At 40.6% G+C, this 22,827-nt stretch overlaps 1 protein-coding gene across 1 annotated transcript in view; it reads left to right on the forward strand.

Annotated features, from left to right (window-relative positions):
- Positions 1 to 4,465, forward strand: part of gpx7 (glutathione peroxidase 7) — a 12,382-nt gene extending 7,917 nt beyond the window's left edge. Inside the window, exons 2-3 of the mRNA XM_017718723.2 lie at positions 102 to 363; positions 2,844 to 4,465. Of these exons, the coding sequence (XP_017574212.1) occupies positions 102 to 363; positions 2,844 to 3,007 (426 nt within the window). The 3' untranslated portion in view covers positions 3,008 to 4,465. The remainder of the gene's footprint in view (positions 1 to 101; positions 364 to 2,843) is intronic.
- The last annotated feature ends 18,362 nt before the right edge of the window (positions 4,466 to 22,827 follow it).

The following is a 22,827-nucleotide window of genomic DNA, read 5'->3' on the forward strand; positions in this document are numbered from 1 at the left end:
GATATTGAACATGTCTTGGCTGACTAAATATATCGATGCTCGATTTTACATTGAACAAACTGTCATTTTAAACAGGTCCTGTTGTGGTTTTGTGTGCTCAGGTGTCCCTGGTGGTGAACGTGGCGAGCGAGTGCGGCTTCACGGAGGAGCACTACACGGACCTGCAGCAGCTACAGCGCGATTTCGGCCCGTATCACTTCAACGTCCTCGCCTTTCCCTGCAATCAGTTCGGTCAGCAGGAGCCGGGCAGTGACAAGGAGATCGACAACTTTGTCCGGCAGGTTTATGGTGCCTCCTTTCCGATCTTCAGCAAGATCGCTGTGGTGGGGACGGGCGCCAACAATGCCTTTAAATACCTCGCAGGTGAGGTGCAGCACGTACACTACACTGTCTAAACCCACATTTATAACAATAGTATTATTGTTTTCTCCCAAAATAGTCATAATTCATGTATACAGAACCATTTTCCAACCTATCTTCATCCCTTAGAATGAAACAGGCTGATATGGAAATTAGCTCTTTTCTAATTGGCTGCCATGTTATGCACAGTCAGGTCTGAACCACTCCTTATAACTTCATGAGGAATAATCTGAATGGCCGAAGCTAAACTGCTGATGGCAGATATGTGTAAATGTGCTGCATTCTATGACATCACAAAAAAAAGGATGAGAATAAAAAACAAAACAAAAAAAATGAATTTAAACCAGATTTTGCCGTTTAGAGTCTTGGAAGTAAACAAGTGAACTGTGAATGAACAGTAATTTCTGATTGGCTCTTATTCCTCAAGGTTGAATGACGTAGGAACTGCTGTGCGTCTGATTCACGAAGTGTTCATACGTGAAAACAAGCAGAGATTTGAGTGCAAATGATGAATCAGCTTCAGTGCGTGAAATCAAGCGCCAGCCTGCCAGCACCCCATAGATATCACTTGCATGAAGCACAGCCTGATTCAGGCAGATCTTTCAGTAGGGAGCCAATAAGACCACAGCATTGTGTTTGAGGCGTAGTGGTGAGTCCAACATCGGACTGACCTCACAAATGCTCTTCTGACTAAATGGGCACAAATTCCTTTCACAAAAATATATTTCCTACTATAGATACAGGAATGTAATGCTCTTTTAATCTACTCTAGCTGTTTATTTAAAGGCAGACCCAGAAAAAGCTTTTTAATGAGGAAGGAGGCAATCTCCTCCCTGCCTGTTCACAGTAGGAATATCATTATTGCTGGTAATTATAAGGGGGGATTAGAGCGCTCCAGCGTTCACTCCGTGCCGTTAGCCATGTGCGGGGGCACCTGTGACTCAGATTTGTTTGCTAGTTTGTTTAATGAGCATAAATAATGGTAGGTAAGACCCCCAATGAGAACAGATAAACCCAATGGATTGATCACGTCCCAACACTGCGCTTTATTTAGTCTATAAGAACGCGCAACGAGAGGAGGTTACCATGGCGATGACGAGCGGCGGAGAAATCAAACTAAAATCTGGAGCTCAGTCAGAGCGGGAGAGGGAGAACATGGAGAGAGAAAGAAGGAAAGAAAGAAAGAAAGAAAGAGAGGGAAAGGGAGAGAAATGAGAGAGGATAAAAGGAGAGAAAAGAGAAAGAGAAATGGGAAAAGAGAGAAGAGAGAGGGAGAGAAAAGAGAGAGAAAGAGAGAAGTGAGGGACAGAGATACAGGAGAAAGGCAGAGAAATAGAAAGAGAGGAGAAAGGAAGATATGGGGAAAGAGAGATAGAGGGAGACAGAGAGAGAGAGAGAGAGAGAGAGGGAAACAGAGAGAGTGTGAGTGAGAGAGAGAGAGAGAGAGAGAGAGAGAGAAATACAGAGAGAGAGAAATAGAGAGAGAGAGAGAGAGAGAGAGAGAGAGAGAGATACAGAGAGAGAGAGAGAGAGAGAGAGAGAGAGAGATACAGAGAGAGAGAGAGATACAGAGAGAGAGAGAGAGAGACAGAGAGACAGAGAGAGAGAGAGAGAGAGAGAGAGAGAGAGAGATACAGAGAGAGAGAGAGATACAGAGAGAGAGAGAGAGAGAGATACAGAGAGAGAGAGAGAGAGAGAGAGAGAGAGATACAGAGAGAGAGAGAGATACAGAGAGAGAGAGAGAGAGACAGAGAGACAGAGAGAGATACAGAGAGAGAGAGAGAGAGACAGAGAGAGAGAGAGAGAGACAGAGAGACAGAGAGAGAGAGAGAGAGATACAGAGAGAGAGAGAGAGAGAGATACAGAGAGAGAGAGAGAGAGAGAGAGAGAGAGATACAGAGAGAGAGAGAGATACAGAGAGAGAGAGAGAGAGACAGAGAGACAGAGAGAGATACAGAGAGAGAGAGAGAGAGACAGAGAGACAGAGAGAGAGAGAGAGAGAGAAACAGAGAGAGAGAGAGAGAGTCTCAGAATAAAGGGTTGCTGGTTTTCTGATTCTGCTCCGTCAGTCTGATCTGTTCTGGGATGTTGCAGGTCTGGTGACGCTGAAGTGCTCGGAGGTTCGGTGTGTTTCTGCTCAGTTCAGGGATCAGAGAAAGTCTCAGTACCTAAGATGAAAATGTAGAGGATTATCTGGAGAAAAGCTCTGAGTGTCGAGCTGCTTTTAAAACCGTGCTGAATTTCTCTGTTAGAAACAAATCAGTGAACAGAACGAATATACATGCAAACAGAGGGAAGATTTAAAAAGGTCAGCTCATTTGTGGATGAGTGAAGCGGAGGAGAAAGTTTGTGCTCTGCTGAAGTTCTAATCTGTGCGCTTTTGGAGTAACTTTACAGCCTGACAGACGTCACATCAATTCAGTGCAACACCACTGTTCAGCTGATGCCATAACTAATCAACTCTCTCTCTCTCTCTCTCTCAGAGGCCTCAGGGAAGGAGCCTGACTGGAATTTCTGGAAGTATCTGATAGATGTCGATGGGAAGGTTGTGGGCTCGTGGGGTCCCAGAGTGTCGGTGAAGGAGATTCGGCCCCAGATTGCAGACATGGTGCGAAAGCTCATCATCAAGCGAAAGGAGGAGCTGTAACAGCGCGCCTGAACAGATCCACTCCACAGATCAGAGCCAGTGCACGTCAGTGGGTCGCCCCTGGAAACACGATAAACGCACGCCCCTTCAGTCCTTTCACTAACGTACCAACACATCACCCCATGAGCAGCACCTTACTGTTACTGTGAAAAAGCCAGTTTCACACATACTGCCTCAGTGCCTCTGAGCAGCGTAAGCTTGCTTTTCATTTCGCCTCTCATTATAGAGGTTAGAGGGTTCACTCAGCACGGTCCCAGATGCAGTGCAGCATGTGGGAAATGGGCATTAAGCCGATGTTTGTCCAGAAATGCAAGGCAATAAACTATAAAAACCACTGAAAACCAAAGAAAAACATAAAAGAATGCAAATGCCATCATCAAACAAAAAGTCCAGGAGCTGGCTTAACAGAAAAAAAAACTGTTAATTAACAGTAAAAGTGTTTTCTTAATGATGATAAAAATCTGTAAAATTAGACATTTCACTTTTTAAAAAACTATATTTTGACAGTTTCAGTGCTTTGACTACCAACATTATTTTACCATCACAGTAACAACTAAAATAAATGCAACTCTCTGTAAACTAAAGGTGATCGTTTGTTCTTGTAAATTTACAGTCTATTTCTGTAAATCAACAGCAACAGTGTTAAAATACACTATAGGGAAGGTTCATTTATATGCATTTAAAAAAAGGGCTTTTAGACTATGTTAAAATATATATATTTTTACAGTGTAGCTTAACATTTCATGCTGCACCCATGTTAGGTCTATGAGGCTTGAAACGAAATCTCAAGTCAGGAAGTTTCAGAGGGTAGACAAACGTACTGTGCTCTTTTGGTACCTCAGATTGTTGAGCAAAGCAACTGATTGGACAATTGGTCCATTTGGTATGTCTGTAGAATTTGCTTTCATTATGCAGCACAATTGCTGTGTGTGAAACAGGCGTCTGAACAAACGGCCTGTAAATCTTTTAATCTAGACATTTATTTGTTAAAAACACCACCATTAGAATTCATACAAATAAACAGTTCTGACTGTCCTGTACGCAAGAGTGTTGGTTTAACCATTTCAGACCTCTCCTCAGTGAAGTCCAGTACTTACAGCAATACTTCCTTTACCTAATCGATCCTTCGCTAATTAAATCAGGTGAGCCGTATTCTTCCAACCAGAATATTAACCCTTACACGAGGATAATGTCGTACACAACATCATTACAGACGTTGTTCAGAAAAGAATACGTCTCAGAAACGTGCATGCTAGAGATTTGGCTAGTACTGTGCTGTTGGAATGAGGGCTCTAGTGTGATCATATCCTTTTCAGAGGTTTTGTATTCCAGCCTTGAACTGCACTGTTTTTCATAGACTTTGTAAAATAAATTCATGAAATCATGTAATTTTACAAATTCAACACTGATGGTTTTCTGTGATTATTTCTGAAATAAATGAATAGAGGCTGTTGTTACCATGGTTGTTTGCCGTCCACTGAGTTGAGTCTGTCAACCAATCGGGAACCTGTGTTTGACTTGTCAATCAATCAGAGGCTGTGCTCCTGACTTGTCAGTCAATCAGAGGCTGTGCTCCTGACTTGTCAGTCAATCAGAGGCTGTGCTCCAGACTTGTCAACCAATCATAGACTGTGTTCCTGCCTTGTTGACCAAGTGGAGGCTGTGCTTCTGACTTGTCCACCAATCAGAGGCTGTGCTTCTGACTTGTCCACCAATCAGAGGCTGTGTTCCTGACTTGTCGACTAATCAGAGGCTTCTGACTTGTCAAAGGCACAATGCTGCCCTTACAGGCAAAATACCACCGAGTCTCTTGCATGCAGCATTGTCCATTGTAACGTGGCAGAATAACTCAGACACTCACGGTTAAAAAAAAGAGAGTGAGGCTTTAATGTTTGAGTCGTGGTCAAAAAACAGGCAAAGGTCAAATCCAGTAAAGACAAGAAACACAAAAAGACAAACATAACCAGGCAAGCAATGTCCAAAGGGCAACGACAAAAAGGGCAGAAGTCAGAATAGCAAACAAACTAGAAAATCACAATAGCCAGAGGAAAGACCGCTCAGTAGCTCTAGAAGCAAGAAGCAATACCTCACATAGAACTAGACTAAAAGCCCGGGCTTTAAACTAAACTAATTACCCTAGAGCAGGTGTAACCAGTTAGTACTCAGGTGATGGAGAACGGTGATTGGAGCAAGAGGAGGGCTGAGAATCATGTGATCCCCCTGTGGATTCTGGGAAATGGAGTCTCTAGAGACTGAGGGATGTGTGACACCAATATTTATTCTTTTATGTATGACGTCCTTTGACAACCTGACACTGCTACAATAGGAGAACCCTTTTTGGTTCTATGTAGAACCAAAAATGTTCTATACACTGTTATAAATAAAGGTACCATGCAGGTACATGATTCATTCATCAAGGTACAAACAGTGTAAACGTTCCTGCAAAGGTACAACAGTGGTTTTAAGGTCCAATTGTGTACCTTATAAATTTCCCAGTGGAAGAGTAGATCTTTCTATCTTTTTATAAACTAATTTTTAAAAACAGAACCATTTAATGAAAAAGCCTGGCGATGAGACGGGGTGTGTCGTCAATACATCTTAGAAAATATCATTTCAGTGGATTATGGTACAGTTATGCTCCATGACTAAAGGTCCTGAGATGTACCCCTGAGGGTACCACCACAGTGACCGCGGCGTACCTTTTTTCTGAGAGTGTATTGGACCGTCTACAGCACATTCTCCATCAATCTAAAGAACTAGTTCACCATGCAAAGAACCCTTCAATCATAAAAAGGAACCATTTTCAACTTAAGAACCCTTGAAGAACCATTGTTTTTAAATGTGAGGAGTTCCCAATAGTTCCCAATACCCAATGGGTATTGTAGTGCAAGAACATTGATGGATGATGTTGCACTATAGGATATCACAAAACAACATAGCATACTAAATGTTAGGTTTTTGGCCAAACTGCCTTATTATTTAGTTAGTGTCGATAAAACACTTTGATTTTTTAACATTAAAGGTTTTGAGTTTTTCCCATAATGTGACCACTGATGGGTGCTGGCTGCCGATCAATAGTTCATGATGCATGCAGTCTGAAGCAGCACAGCTCCCATTCAATCAGAAACCACTAATGAGTTCTGCACCAACAGATGCAAGAAGCAGAACAACAGACTAGACCGCTGTGGACGTGGAACATGGCATGTGTTAGTAATGTCAAAGCTCCTTCAGCTCATACTGAGGGTTTTCAAGCCTTGGTCGACCGTAATAGTGCAGGACTATTACTCACTATTCAAAGTCACAGGCCTCTGTTTATCACTATATTCCTTATAATGTACAAGCTGAAAAATCAGCCCTGAGCCCAGATCAGCTCTCTCACTCCGACATGTCTGACATAATGACACATAATGCCAACCTTAATGTTTCTGTTTCCATGGTACCACAAGGCTCACAGTGTGGACGCTTTCTGGCGGCATTTTAGGTGAAGGGCTCTAACTGTGCTAAAGCAGTGCTGTGACAAATTAATTAAACGTATATCATTTTGGCAACACTTGATATGTTTCCATAAACTTGCTGTAAATATATCATGGTATAACAGTGAAATGCTTCGATTCACAGTAATCGTCATGACATATGTCGCAGTGCTCGATGTTATGACAACTTATGCTGTGTTCCTGACAACCGGAAGCTCCGAATTTTCCAACTGCAACCCATCTAAAAGCCTTTATGTAACTTTAGCTGTTTGCAGAGAGAAAAAAAGGGAAGGTCGTGCTTATTTGGCTGTGGTGTGCATATAAAAAGGCACTAAAATGTGTTTACAGGTTAATTAAAGAGGTGTTGGTCAGTGCTTCGTTTATTTTTAAAAAGAAGATACATATTTGCGTGAAAAAAAAACAGATAAATGCATGTCAATAAGCCATAAACCTGCAGTATTTTAGCAAATTCTGTTAATTTACAGAAGTAGAACATAAATTCACAAAATCTTATTTCATAGACATTTGCATTTATTTTCCTGGTCGTTATTATGATAAAATACTGTATGTCACTAGTCGAATTAGTGAACCTGTTGAACAATAAATGACTGTAATTTTACAGACTTTTTAAAATCTACAGACTTTTTTTACAGTGTAAACTGATAATTCACCGTTAATAAAGTGACACAAAAGCATGCAAAAAAACACAATTCATGACACATAACATCTGCTATTACATGTTTGTGGGATGGTTATGTCAATGTTATGTAGCAGGGTTCAGGTAAAGTGTTACCACAATTTCCCCTTTACCTCAATAAAGGCAAATTGTTTTCTACTGGAGCTACGGGGCTAGCAACCAAGGCTAAGAATATGGAAAGTACTGGAAGCATCAGTTAGCATGGTGCCAACTACATGCCTTAATCATCACACTTCATTTACATTACAAAGTAATCTCTACTAAACTCGATTATGGGGTTTCGGACACTGTTTGACCCACTGGTATCACATTAGCATAGCTAAAAACAGTAGCAGCTAGCTTGAAGTGAGAACTTTGCCTATACTTTAGTCCAAGTTTATGGACAACAGCATGTCATGCAGTGGAAGAAACCTCTATTTGAGATTACTCATCATGGTTTAAGGCAGATGGGTGATGATTTGTGTTTAATGCTAATTGGTGTACATAAACGTCCATTACTAGCCACTTTAGCCTTGTGGCTCCAGTGCACAGCTAAAGAAGCAAAGGTGTGTGAGGGGTGTGTGTGGGGGGGGTTGAAGATTGGGGTTCTCGGCACCTACACTTTCTGTTTTGGCTCCCGGTTTTTTCAGGGAACAGCCACAAAACATGATCTGAGGTTTGATCTGTCTGTCTATGTATGTTTGCAACAGATCATTAAAGCCAAGCCCAGGAGACGAATGATGCCCCAGCTTAGTCTGTTTCTTTTGATATATATATTATATCACATTCGGATGTTTATGGCCAGACTTATGTGAACTTTTCATATTGTAGTTTTATAATAAACAAAGGCCATTCATAACGAAATAGAAGAAGAAACAGTGATTGTATATAATAACCTTTTTCTTTTTGATTTCTTCAAGGTTGGCACAACCCAAGCTTATCGTCTTGATACAATATATTGATTATATTTTTCATGCCATTTTAAAACCACCAACGCCGTTGGAATATTATTGACTTCACTTGACTCGACTTGACTTGATCCCCAATGAACTGACTTCTTATGATGGAGTGAAACTGAAAAGTGCCTGACAGCTTGCATTGGTGACAACACTGAGGCAATGTGTTTATTTTTATTGTTCTAGTGATGAACCTTTGCGTGCAGATGTTTGTCAACAAGGTTTTGTTTTTCTTTTTATTTTCTAGAAGAAACTGCGTGCACATTTACTTCCACACATTTTAATGTGCAATTTTGTCGCTTTTCATCAGTTGGACATAAATAATTCCTTTAGGCAGTCCTCTTCATTGTCTGAGAATAAAACCTTTCTTCATGATGGGCTGTTTCTCACATTGTGCACACATCCTGTACACAATCAGGAAGGACAGTAATGTAGCCTTGGCCTTGAGAAGAAGTTGCAAATGAAGCAGTTGAGTAAGTGGAAGCTTCAAGAGGAGCAAATTGTATATCAGTGAGTGCTCATAAGGTGAAGGACTTCCATTCACATCAGAATTTTTGTTCATTTCGGTAAGTAAATGATTGTGTCTTTGGTGGCCTTGAGTAAATAAATTAAAGCCCAAAGCTCTTCTGTATTTTGCAAAGGACTATATTATATAGTATATTATATATTATATAGTAACTCTTAATTATTACCTTGTAGACAACAGAGTGGTTTTCTTTGGGGACGTTTTTACCTTAAAAATATGTTATAGGCCTAAACTTTCTCAAAACTGCCATTCAATAATATCTCTGGCATCAAGTCACAAACAAATAACTATATCATGGCACTGAACACTTTGGACATCTGATTCTTAACACCACCAACAGGTTCTCTCGAATGCAACATTTCAAATGAAACCACCCTGAATGACTTTGTTTACAGTTTGACTGTTTAATTATGCAGAAATTCGGATTAATAATTGGTTGAATTCCCTTGGGCAGGGCTGATGCTGACATAGATTATAGTGCCATCTGCAGAGCAGTGAAAATGTAGACCATGACAGAGTAAAGATTAGTGGGCCTAGAACGGAGCCCTGTGGGACACCCTTAGTAACGAATACAGTAAAGGTGTTATGATTCTGAAGAGAGTTGAACCAGTTGAACAGAAGGGATTCATTCATAATTGCCACTACATACTAATATACATCCAACATTACGTTTCAGTTTTAACTTGTGGTTTGTAATTAAATTTACTCAATAATGATCCAAATAATTAATTAATATAAAAAAGAATATACTTGAATTTAGTGTTCTACTAAATAAAAAATATTTAGGCTTATAGTTGATGTGAAAGTCTGTCGACTTCAGATCATACCACTTACAAACAAAGGTTCCGAAATGGACCTTGGCTTGGAAGTCTGGCTCTAGGAAAAGCCGTTACTTGGTGTAAGATGTTTACACTATGAGGAGGTTGTTTAAAGTTCTCCACACTTCATTTATAAGCATCGTTCTTTATAGAACCATCCACTAAAAGCTCCTTTTGAATAAAAGCTTCTTTTGAATATAGGAACCACACTTTTAAGAGTGTTCACCACTGGTTATGTGGGTCAGTCTTGAATTGTAAGAAATGCACCAAAAGGGTTTGTAATGGACACATGCAGTGCTATGGCTGTCCCAAATGGTGGCAGTATTCTGGAATCTGTCCATCACTGACGAAAGCCACATTTCCACCGTTGGACCTTGAAAATGATCTGTCTGCCTCGGACAATCATAAAAATTCTATCATGTAATAAATAAAACAGAACCATCAGCATTGCTGATGAGCCCTGTATAATATGTCCAGCATTTGGGCCAAAAACAACAGGACAAAAGATCATAACATCACATTGGCGCACACCAGCATGAACCAGTTCCACGAACTCTGTGGAATCGAAAATTCTGTTAAAATTGATGGTGTTGTCTTAAACCTCTTGCCATTTCCTCGGGTTGGTTTTTTTTTTCATCTGTTCCATATGTTCCAGTCATGAGAATGAAGCTTATCCACTGCAATGCACATCTCTAGTAATTGGAGAGTGACACAAACAGGAACTTGAAATGGAACATTGACTATGACATCAAAGAGCAGCATGTCAACTTTAATTAGATTTTTCATATCTATTTCTTTGGCGTCATGTCATCAGCCTACATACTTAGTGCCTTTCTCAGGCTCGAGGACACTATGCAAACTTAGAAAACCATATTAGAGGCAACACACTTAACAACACAGGCACATAGTGTTCACGGTGATAACACATTGAAAAGAAATACGTCTTTCGGAGAGATTTAGATGATGATAGAAAAGAAGCATTCAGAATAGACTGGAAAAGAGAATTCCATAATTTAGGAGCTACCATGCTAAAAGATCAGGTCAATTTAGACCTTAGAATGTAAAGCAGGCTTAAATTAGCCAATCATAGTGGTCTATAAGTGGCCCATTGACACCATGTATATGATAAAGTGTAGTGGACCTAGAATGGAGCCCTGTGGGACACCCTCAGTAACATGGATGGATTTGCGGCAGTTTTATTAGTAGAATGTTTAGAGCATTCTAGAGAATCTCCAAGTGGCCAAGTGGCAGCATACATATAATAAAGAAAAGTGAACCTAGAATGGAGCCCTGTGGGACACCATTAGTAACAGACACAGTAGGGGTTCTGATTTTGGGTTTATGATTCTGAATAGGCACATATAGCAGTCTATCACTGAGATAGGAGGAGAACCATGTCAATATTTCCCATAGAAGAAAGCAATATATTGTGGCATCAAGTTAAGTTGAACTGTGTCAGCTGAACTGAGTATATATATATATATGTTCAGAGTTGATTCTCAACGTGGCATGTGTGTGATATAAAATCAGTCTTTAACTTGCCCACACTTTACTCCTGCGCACCCTACTGCCACTCTTCCAGTCTTAAAATCAACCAGGTGCAGTTGTCCCCCCAACAAAAGCTTTTCCGAAGTGAATCAAATTGTGTTCCCCTTAAGAAAGACACTCCATTCACACACGTAGCTGCCCAAGTAAATGATTAGAGGATACAGAGAAAATTGAATTGGTAAAAACTGTGCAAGCTGTGGGTCTGAAAGGATGAGTAGGAATGGAAACCAATAGTCAAGAAAGGTGCAAGGTCAGTGCAAGTCTGAGGACTTTAGATGAAGGCATCAGGAATGCTGATTAGCATCTCACAGCAATGGGCTGACCACCCCAGAGTTCTGATCTGACCATCACTGAATGTGTTTAGGTTTACTTGGATCATCATAAGCATGAAGCGCGAACAACCTCTAAGATACTGAACTTGAGATATGGAACTTTTTAAACCCAAAGCTGAAGATGTTTATATGATATTCCGTTGTTGAGGCCTCTGCTTCATTCTTTGTTTCTGTTTCTGTTTATCCTCCGCCTGAAAAATGAACAACTTGTGTTGAAAGAATGTTTTTCGCTGGAAATGCACAGTCGCTGACTTATGCACAGTAAAGTGTAAATGCCCTCCAATTCAGTTTCCAGAGAACAAAATAAATTATTAAAAATGTTTGCATGATACTAAACCTAAGCGTTAAATTAAACATCCAACAAAGGCTGAGTGAAAGATATTAATGTGATAAAAACTTGGCTTAAAAACTGCCCAGCAGACCTGTCTGAGAACTGTGGGTGTGGCTAGCCTGCTCACATTAAAATCACTATCCACCTTTTATGTGATGGTAACTAACGTCCAGATGGGCAGATAGATGAATGAACCAATGCATGAATGAAGGAATGGACAAATTAACATGGTTGTGCATGGAAAAACAAATGAGTGGGTTTGAGGCAGCTACTGTCTGGTATGATTATGCTGGGTTAGCTTTAGTTTAGTTTTTCTGACTCCTAAACTGTTTTGTGTGGGCGGGGCAAGAGACATCAGCTTTGTGATTGGTCAGGGAATGCTTATAGAAGCGTTACCCAAAATTAGGACCGCCCACTTTACATCCAGAGGCCAGAAATATATCGGTCATTTATTGGTCACTGGAACATCATTCAAAAGGTAAACAGTACATGTTTACTGTTTGTCTGCAAGAACGATATTAATCTAATTAGAAAGAAAACACATTTAGGCTCCCTGGCTTTTTGAATGTGGTATTATGGTACATTAGTCTCATAGTTATTGGTTCATTTCAAATTGATTGTGTTGGAATGACAACAAAAACTGTGTCACTGTCCAGTTACTTATGGTTTGCACTGTAGAGATCAGATTGTTCCTGATGCTGGTGGGTTTTATGAACAGTGTTTAAGGTGGCTTTGTAGAAAATACATTAATATTTCCAAATTTCTGCCTCGACCTCGCACCGTCATCACGAGGTGCCGTTTCATGCTGCAGAACTAAGAATCAGTGTCAAAGGTTTCTGGCATTTCGGTAAATAATTGGCACCTTTTACAGACATGAGGAGGACAGCGACGTTATCCCACCCACGCCCACCCACACTGTACATCTGCCCTCAACACAAACGCCTATGGATTCTACAGCTAACAGGCAAAAACAAATCTGAAAAGGAACCCGTGACTGTGTGGTGAACCCACTCCGTTTTCACCACTGTTGTGAATGTAAGTGTAATATATGACTATGTAGTTAGAGTGCCTTGCACAAGTATTGGCCCTCCTGGTAAACATGAGCAAAACATTTATCGTTTTAGCGGCTATCCTTTTGATCTTTTTCCGAATATCAACAAAATCTCACCTTTATTTGAAGTACGACACTGAAAATAACACAAATCGAATCAGAAGATAAATATTCTTTTCTCAGATCTCTGTGGGGCACAGAGTAATGACAGCTCTGAAGTTTCTCCTATAATGTTTCACTATATAGACTGGAGAACACATGCTAAAGAATCTGAGACCGTTCCTCCACACAGAACCTCTCCAGATCCTTCAGATTCCAAGGTCCACACTTCGCATCTTCAGCTCTTTAGCTCACAGGTTTTCTACAGGGTTTAGGTCAGGAGATGGTGTTGCCATGGCCTTAATTCTGTGGTCAGTGGATGACTTTCCGGCTGGAAGATCCAAACTATGGCCCAGTTTAAGCTTCCTGGCTGAGGCAGTGAGGTTGTCATTTTATTTCTGCTGGTACTTGGTGTCTGTGATTAAATTGTCCAGGGCCTCTGGAAGAAAAACAATCAGATAATATCACAGATCCACCGCCGTGCTTCCCAGTGGGGATGAGGTACTTTCCTGCATGGCTATCTTTGTGTCCACACCTAACTCAGCTCTCTTATTTGCTGCCAGAAAGTTCTATTTCGGTCTCATCTGACTGTGGAAGGTGTTCCACTAAAAGTTCCAGCAATGTCAGGCAAACTGTGGGGGCTGGAGTTTGTTGGTCAAAACATGAAATATAAATGGAAATATATTTCACTCATTAGAATTTCTAGTGGTGCCAACACTTCCGGCACACACAAAGATTTAAGAAAAATATTTATTTCATGATTATTTCAATCATTATATCTAAAATAAGAATCAATTTTTGTTAATATTTGGAATGAATGATCAAAACCAAACATGGTTATGGTTTTATTCTATTTATATTATATTATATATTATAATATAGAATATTTTTAATTATATTTATTATACATTTTTACTGTTATTACACAGACCTTCAGAAAAAGCCTAAAGATTTCTGTGAAATAAAAATACATGCCTGTAATTTTTCGTTCATTTTTTTGTGCATTTACTTTTGTAGGTTTTTCAGTGACCGTCATGTCATTGATAAGCTTTGACTGGACAGAAATGGGCTAAATATTTGAAATATCCAACCAAAAATGATTAGTTTGATCATTTTCTTCGAGGTGTCTAGGTAGATCCAGCCAGGCAATCTTTAAGTCAGGAGTTACAGTAAATCTTAGGTAGAATATTTGTTAACATGCCAGTTTTGCTTCAAGTAAAATTACAATTTTACATCTTTCAAATATCGGTTTAATTGACGTAAAAGTTCGTGTGAATAGCTGTGTCACGACCGGCCCCTCCCAGTCCTGTCCATGTGTTCGTGTTTTGGTTTAGCCCCCTCGTTTCATGACTCCGCCCCGATTGTCTCCACCTGTTTCCCACATGTGCCTCATTTTCCTTGTGTTTTATAAGCCCTTTGTTTCTACTGGTCTTTGTTATCTGCACTGTTGGTTGTATTGGTGGTGTTTGTATTGGTCTTTGTACTGTTCTGCTGGTTTCTGTCATGTCTGTCCCATGATCCATCCGTGTTGGCTCTATGACCCTGGACCGTTTGGACTGTGACCCTGGATTTGCCCATAATAAACGTCGCCTAACATAGTACTAGTACTAGAATCCCACAGGAGCGCCAGTATGAGTGTAGAAGTGCTTTTTTCTCGTTTTCAGACAAAGTTTGTCGTTTATGGGCTGAAATAAAGGCCGAGTTCTAATAGTTCACCACTGTTACAAACACGAACGAGGCATGGATTAAAAGCTTCGAATCGGCACTTTCCGAATCACTTTGCCATTTGCTTCAATTAGCTACAAGCTACAATAGTCCTTTTTGACTTTACAGAGGACTTTTCGACTCATCTTAATTTGGTACAAGCAGCATTTCATTACGTTCCTTACGAGCCTGAGGAGCCTGAGGAGCATGATGAGCGGAAAAGCAAATGGAAGATTAAAGATTGATGAAAAGGAAAATGGACTCAACCTCTATCTTCAAATAGAGTATTAATAGACTTGAGTCTTTCCTTGGGATTGGGAGGGTGGATGTATGTGTGTTGGGGGAGTGGGGGTGGGGGGGTTTGCTTTTCATCTGCTGTTCACTCACCAGAGAGTGAATTCACAAAAACAAGTCTCACATTCTTCTGAAGAACTTTAGTTCACATCTATAAGACCATTAGAACACCTCTTTTAAAAAGGGAGGTTGAACACCATCATGTCTCTTCTGAGGGAAGATAAACATGTTTTTTTATCTGATGTAATTCAGAGTGATTATATATAAAATATCAAGCAGAAAAACGTACAGACTTCGACGTCTTTACAGTGGTGGTGATAGGAACCAGGGGTCGCCATGACTACAACTCTAATATAGGCATTTTATTACTATCCAAGACCACCAGCGAACCTACATCTTGTGTCTTCTGAGTTTTTATGTAGTGCTGATGATGACTCTGCCATGACTGGATTTTAAAACTTCATGTTTTAGCCTGAAATTTGTCCCAAGTATTGTAAACCAGTGTCTCAAACATCAAGCATCAAATTTATTACCATTTCAAGTAACTCTGTCTAGTAGAGCTTTGAGGGGCTTTAAACTCTTCAGATATCTGGTTCCTCTCACCAGTGTTGTGATAGGTTTCTCTACAATGGGACATTTCACACCAAACCACTCTGACTGACTTTGTTTGCATATTATTCCCCCCTTTTAGGAAGAAAAAAGGTAGAAAAGTATTTGGGAGAAATGTTTGCATCGTGACTTTTTTATGATAGAATTCTTAATGGTGTTTTATAACACACTGAAGATGAAAACAACATCTGAACAGCTCCAAAAATACCTTTTCATTAGTTCTCTCAGCAGAAAGGCTGGAAGACTTAATCAGCCCATGATTTTCAGAACACTATATTTAGCTGACGCTTCTTCTGCTTCTAAAATATTCCCATTTCTGTGAGTCAGGTTAGTTTTGATTTTTAATTACGCTCAGTATAATGATGCGCTCTAACTGGCGACAATGATTGACAGTGTAATTGCTCTGATTGCTTCAGGAGGAAGATAAGAGCCCGAGGATCTAGGACACTGTGATCTACAGAACTTCGTTTTTCAAGGTTGTAATGTATCCAAGAATTAAGCTCAGTAGAGCTCACCTCACCTCATCTTGGCTCAGCTCAGTTCCGCTCAACTCACCGTAGTTAAGCTCAGCCCCCTAAACTCAGCTCAGCTCAGCTAAACCTAACTCTTCATGACTGAACTCAGTTCAGCTAAACAAAGCTCAACTCAGCCCAGCTCAACTCAACTAAGCAAAGATCAGCTCAGCTCAGCTCTACTCAGCTAAGTTAAGTTCAACTCAGTATAACTCAACTTCGCAACTTAGCTCACCTAAACTCAGACAAAGTCAACTCAGCTTAGCTCAACTCAGGTCAACTCAACTAAACTCAATGCAACCTGCCTCACCTCAGCTAAAGTCAACTAAACTCAGCATGGCACGTGCCCGGCCTTGACGACAGCTGAGAGAGCTGGCAGAAACGAGGTCTCATTCCTTCTTGGACCAGGGACTGAAGACTTGGAGGGGGTGTGGCGGGGTGGTCCTCCTCAGTGTGCACCAAGGGTTGCTGCTTCGTCAGCAGGCTCCTGACCCTCTGATGACACCTGCTGCTGCTTTCTTCTGTCATGGAGGGCTCAGGAAGGACGCTGGAGGCAGAGTTCAAGGCAGCCATTGACTTTCATTTTCACACTAAACGATATAAGTCACAACCAAAGTACAGGAGCAAGAGCTCATTGCTCTGCCTCCCCATCACAGCAACCGCTCCACAACATGCATCCCACCTTCATGCCTCCCACCGTCACTCACGTCCTTTGGCAGTGTTCGGGGGTCACACGCCATCCCCCACTCACTCGTGTTTCTCCTCTCCCTGCCGTCCTTTGTCCTTACTTGGAGTTCAGGCCCAGCCTTCCTGCTGGCTCTCGCAGCCGTCATCAGTGACCAGGAGATGGGTGCATGTCACTTTATCTCTATACACCTCACTTCAGCTTAGCTTAGCGCAACTCATCATTCAGCTCAGTTTGCTTAAACCTAACTCTGCTCAACTGGGCTCATCTCTGCTTAAGGCTATTTTAGTCCGTTCAACGCCCTTCACCTCAACCCAACTCAGCTTAACTCAACTCAACTCAGTTTAGCTTAGCTCAGCTAAACTCAGCTCATCTTAAAGAAGTCAACTTAAAGAATCTTTATAAAAGAACTATACATACAACATTCACCCCAAACTGAGTCCAAATGTCCATCTCGTAATCATTTTACCACTTTAAGAAGTCGCTAAAGATAAAATAAACAGGAACACGGCTTATAACAGAGGCATTGGAGCAGCTCTGGGATATTTTCTATCAGCACTGAGAACAAAAACCTGTCGCGTCTCTGTAAGAAGCTTGTAAATATCAGGGAAAAGCGATAGAAGAAGCCGTACTGGTTCTGTCGAGACTTTCTCAGGCTTTGTAAAGCCCACCTGTAAATCCATTCCTTCTCTCTGTGCTCTCTTCCCTTCCAAATGCCAACAGTGGAGTTACAATCAATATCAATTTTGGGTACAATTTCAAAACCTTTGTGAAGCAAAAAGAGGAATATGAAGCTAATTGGATATTTGGATGCTTCTCAATGCCCCTAATGTGTCTTTTTTTCAGCTCGGATCGTTTAGAGCATGTTTTCCCGAAAAGAGAATCTAATAAACCTTGATCATATCAAACCTTTGCAACACCGTGGAAGAGCTTGCTTGGATGTGTCCTTGTTGCTTGAGAATCTGGATGTTTTCTGTCAGAAGAGAAAATCAGAGCAGCTGTGTCACCAAGATTCACAAAAGGACAAGAATTTTGACAAGGTGACGGGTTTTCTGTGTGGATGCCTTCAACACTGGCACAGTCTGTCCGGATCTCTGGAAGGCCTGACTGAGCCCAGTGCCTAGGTATGTAGCTGTGTAAATTGCATTAGAAAATAACCACATTAGTCATTTTCTCCATTGCGCTCTATGACTGTGCATGACATGCATGCTACTACACTGCAGCGTGGAGCCCTAATGACTTGCTTCCATGATACATTATTAACCAGACATGCCACATTTGCATGCACACAGGCAATAGCAGATGGTGATTAAGGTATAATTTCCAGGGGAGCATGAGGAGGCTACACCCTTCAATATTTGCCAACCCAGTAATGCTGTCCTAAATAAATGTATCAGTATTATCAGCAGCGAGCTGTGACTGTCAGAGCTAGGCCTTCATTTCCAGCCCTAAATGTCAAAATATGGTCAAAACAAGGGAAAGTCGCCTCTATCCTAATGCTTCTGCTAGCACCCCTATGGGATTCTAGTAGTATGTTTGTGCTGAACTAATAGTGATTTACATGGATGTTTTTGGCTGTTCTAGATTCTTCTTCTTCTTCTTCTCTCGGCTGCTCCCTTTAGGGGTCGCCACAGCGGATCATCTGCCTCCATCTTGCCCTATCCACTGCCTCCTCTACTTTCACACCAACCATCTCCATGTCCACCTTCACTACATCCATAAACCTTCTCTGAGGTCTACCTCTTCTCCTTCTACCCGGCAGCTCCATCTCCAACATTCTTTGTCCAATATATCCACTATTCCTCCTCAACACATGTCCAAACCATCTCAACCTGGCCTCTCTGGCTTTATCTCCAAACTGCTCCACCTTCACTGTCCCTCTGATCTGCTCATTTCTAATCTTGTCCACCCTGGTCACTCCCAACGAAAATCTCAGCATCTTCATCTCCGCCACCTCCAGCTCAGCCTCCTGTCTTAAACATGGATATTTAAAGCATGTAAAAGACATTCAGTGATATTTTTGTCTCACATTTCAGATTTTGATGTGTTATTGTATAAAAAGAACACCACAAGATATTACGTAGACTATTTAGTACGTAAATTCACTTCAAATCTTGCTGACCTGAGTGGCTGTAATAAGTTTTCATCCATAGAGCACTCAGACGATCCATGAATGGCAAGATGATAGGTCATGTTTTGAGGGCACAGCATGTTTTTTCCTGACGGCTGATAGCTTCCAATGATGGAACTACTGGAGAGCAAGGCTAATGTTAATTCAAGGCAAAGGCCAATTCAAGCTGAGTTGATTTTCTTCTATTATAGTTAAAAGCAGAGCTCCTGAGTGGTGCAACCATCTAAGCACTGGCCCTATTATGAGGAGATCATGAGCTTGGTGATATAGCCATCTGTGGCCGGGAGTCCAAGAGAGCACAACTGGCCTCGCTCTGTCTGGGTGGGTAGGATGGCCCCCCTTCTCCCCCCATCATACACCATCTGTTAGCTGGTGTAACAGGGCATTTGTCACTTTCCTCCGAGTGCATCCAGCTATCCAATCACACTGCATTCGGAAAGATGAGCTGGCACTTCCCCGGACTCAGAGGAATTGTTTTTCAGCACGCAGTTTAGAAACTTGCTGTTTGTCAATATTGCTAAGTGCTAGCCTTTTTAGCTTTACTTCATAATGTAATGATTTTGTTTTGTATTCAGTGAAACTCTGTTTGATGATCTAACTGTGTTGTTAAACACACTTTGCATTGGATTGCATTGATTTCATTGGTTGGTTGCATAAATACATGAGGTGATGAGAGCAATCTTCAGATCATGAATGCATTTCAGTTTAAACTTATTTTAAGTGTATGTCAATGTTTTGAGTCAGCGGTACTTAGTGAATGTAAGGCAATTAGTTGGCACAAAGATTTTACATAGCCACACATGTAATTTTGAGTATTCTAAGTCTTTTCTTTTGAATTGTAAATGCTTTAAATATATAATCACACAGAAATAATGGTTGAGTTATAAGAACTTGTACAAAATAAGTTTTGCCAACATTAAATATTTAAATTAAAATACTTAAAACGGTTGACTTATTAGTACTTAATTGTATTGCGTAATATAAATCCATATTTTCAGTAGTACACACTTGAAATAAATGATTGTGTCAACTGAAAAACTCAAAGTTGTGCATATTTCCGACATTTGAGTTTACAAACTGAAAAATATTAATGCAACTGATTGCCTTAATTCCTTTAAGTTCTGCTAACTTATCTGGGTTTACGTGACTGGGGCAGACCTAACTAGTGGGTGGAACAGGATATGAGTTAAAATAACTAAAGTGAAGTTAATAAGAAATAAGTAGTACTTCTAACAGTGATTGGACAGTTCATTGCCAGCTTTGTGTGACTGGATTATTATTCATGCATTGAAAGTCCTTATAAATCAATTAGACAGAGCCAGTACATTAGCACTGTATTTACTGTGTTTATAATGGTTGTAATGCGTTTATGAAGCACATAAGCACTGGTTTTCAACGACTGCACAGAAGGCTTTCTGCACAAAGTCACCACTGAGCCACAGGCTTTACTGCTGACATGTTAATTAGGCATTTTATGACCTGCTGAGGTGCAGAAATTGGGGAGGAGGCTATGGAAATGAACAAAAACAAGTTTTTTTTTTAATGGCAAGAAGAAGGTTTTTACTTTAAAAATGTCTGCTGCACTGAAAGCGCAAGAAAACACTGAAACGTTTTCTCTCTTGATCCAAAAATAGATACGTTTTGATTGTTCACGTTAAACAGCTCATAATTCTACTAATTTCTTTTTGAGCCAGACTTTGAACAAACACCAAATCCAAAATGTATCGTTTAGTAACATTTGAAAATTGTCCAAAAGCCCACATTAAAACAGGTAAATGCAGTCCTAGATGTGTCAGAATTTACTGTTGGGTACATTATTATTAAGACTCTAAGCTTATTATAAACTTATTATATGATATTATTATTATTATTCAGTAACTACTATGAATTCTTCAGTAATCACTATGTAGGTAAAGTGTGAGTAAGTAGTTATTACAGTGAATGCAGCTTCTATAGGTGATAAGAGCTTAAAAGCATGGCAAACTCAGCAATGGGAAGTGACTTGGTAGCTCACGGGACCAAAGAACACTTTATATCCTGTAGAAAAGGCGTTTTTAGATGTTGAAAAGATCAAGAAATCTCTTCAGGAAGGTTCCATAGTACTGCAGATGTTATAATGTTGGCACTGTTTCTGGACTCAGGGCACCAAATGTAGGCGCTGCTTGTATATATCTAATTAAGTTTTCCTAGAAAAGTATTTGCACCATAAAATGTTTGGAAATTTGAGCTCAAATTCCAAAAGATTAAATAAGGATGTCATTTTTTGAGGCAAGTATCTTCAGGGGGGTCATAGGAGCAGCATTTACAATACAATCTGCTACACTTTTGAGGAACTATACTGGGCCTTTGACGGTCACGGCACTGAGTGAGTGTGGGTGTTGTACGTTCTCTTCATAAGAGGAGAGGTTGAGGGAGATTTGAGCGCAGGGGTGGTGTTGCTGGTGGTATCAGCGCTGTGGAATTGGAACAGCTAGTGGGTGAGATTATTCATTTGGAAGTCATCTTAGTCACGTATCTGACTCCTGTCTTTTTAATACCTTGCAGCACCACTGCTACTCTCAGAGCGAGAGAAAGAGCAGAAACAAGGAGGGAGAAGAATGAGTGCGAGACATGACAGCAAGACACAAAGAAAGAGAATGAAAACCTCAAATCACTGGGTTGTGTCTTACTTACGGTAAGACTGCTTTATCCTCCGTGTGGTGAGAAAGAGAGATCATCCTGCCAGGTTTGGAACCTCATCGAAATGAGAAGCTGAGCTCAGGATGGTTTCGAGTTCTGAAAATAGAAGCTCGCCTTAATGCATCACCTTGACTGTCCAATAACGCGTTCCTTCCTCAAGGCTTTCTACGCATAACATTTGAGTTCTCACTCCTACTAACTGTTTCCCCACATATGAAAGTTCTCATGCTTTCTTTTCAGGACCAAAGCAAGGTTTGCCAACAAAAGCATTGAAGGCACTTACGTTTCTGAGCAACCTTTGCCTCATTGTAATTGTGGTGAAAGCGCATGTTCTCTCTGGCATTTCCCTTCATAGTCTTTCTTTCTTACTTGATTTCTTGTTAATATGACTAGACCAACCACTCCCTACACAGCATCTCTCATTTCGACCAATTCTAATGAGAATGTGGCCGAAATTCGCCACTGGTGAGCTGACGATTGACACGCCAGAGCCTGAGAGAGGCTCGGATATCATTGAAGCTCAGCCTGTCAAACACTGCTGAGCATTAATGGAATGCCTCATAAACTCACTGGTTCCCAACATGTACGATCATCACTCCAACATTATCCTCAAGTCATCGACCGATCAGGCATAACATTATGAGCACCTCCTGGTTTCTACGCTCGCTGTCCATTTGATCAGCACCACTTACTCTATAGGTGTTGTTTCTGATCCACTCATACTAGCACAACATACACCAACACACCACCATCATGTCAGTGTTAATGCAGTGCTGACCATGATCCACCACCCAAACAGTACATCAAACAAAGAAGCTGAGCGATGGACTGACCACCCCAGAGTCCAGACCTCAGCACCACTGAATGTGTTTTCAGCCACTACAACCAACTTCTAAGACTGAATTTTGGAGGTGTGGAAAAATACCCCTGCAGATTTCTGTGAAAAACTTAAAAAGGAATGGAAGCTGTAATAAAGAGTGCCCACCTGACACACTGAAAATGTGATATTATATTTAGTTGTTGAGGTTCCTGTGAAATTTTCTTTTAAATATAATTTTTACGCTTTTATTTCTTGACAGTTTCCGATGTCTATTTATTTCTCATTCATGCAGCTCATCCATAATAGCCATTTTCAAATGGACCCCTCACCACCCAAAACACGACACATTCATTATTTATTATTTTAACAGCTTAAATAGTCTAATATGAACATTAGATGCTGGTGAGTGAGGTGGCTTTGAGATCATCCTCTTGTTCAAGATTGAACATTGTAGACATGAAGGGTGTCTGTTGAGCAGACATGACAGAAAAGCATCTGAAGAACAAACAGTTTGATGAGCTCAAATCCTTTAAGCCAGTTAAGCAAGTCACACGTTTTAAGTGACGACTGATGAGT

The sequence above is a fragment of the Pygocentrus nattereri genome, chromosome 9 (assembly GCF_015220715.1).
Source record: "Pygocentrus nattereri isolate fPygNat1 chromosome 9, fPygNat1.pri, whole genome shotgun sequence".
Taxonomy (NCBI): domain Eukaryota; kingdom Metazoa; phylum Chordata; class Actinopteri; order Characiformes; family Serrasalmidae; genus Pygocentrus; species Pygocentrus nattereri.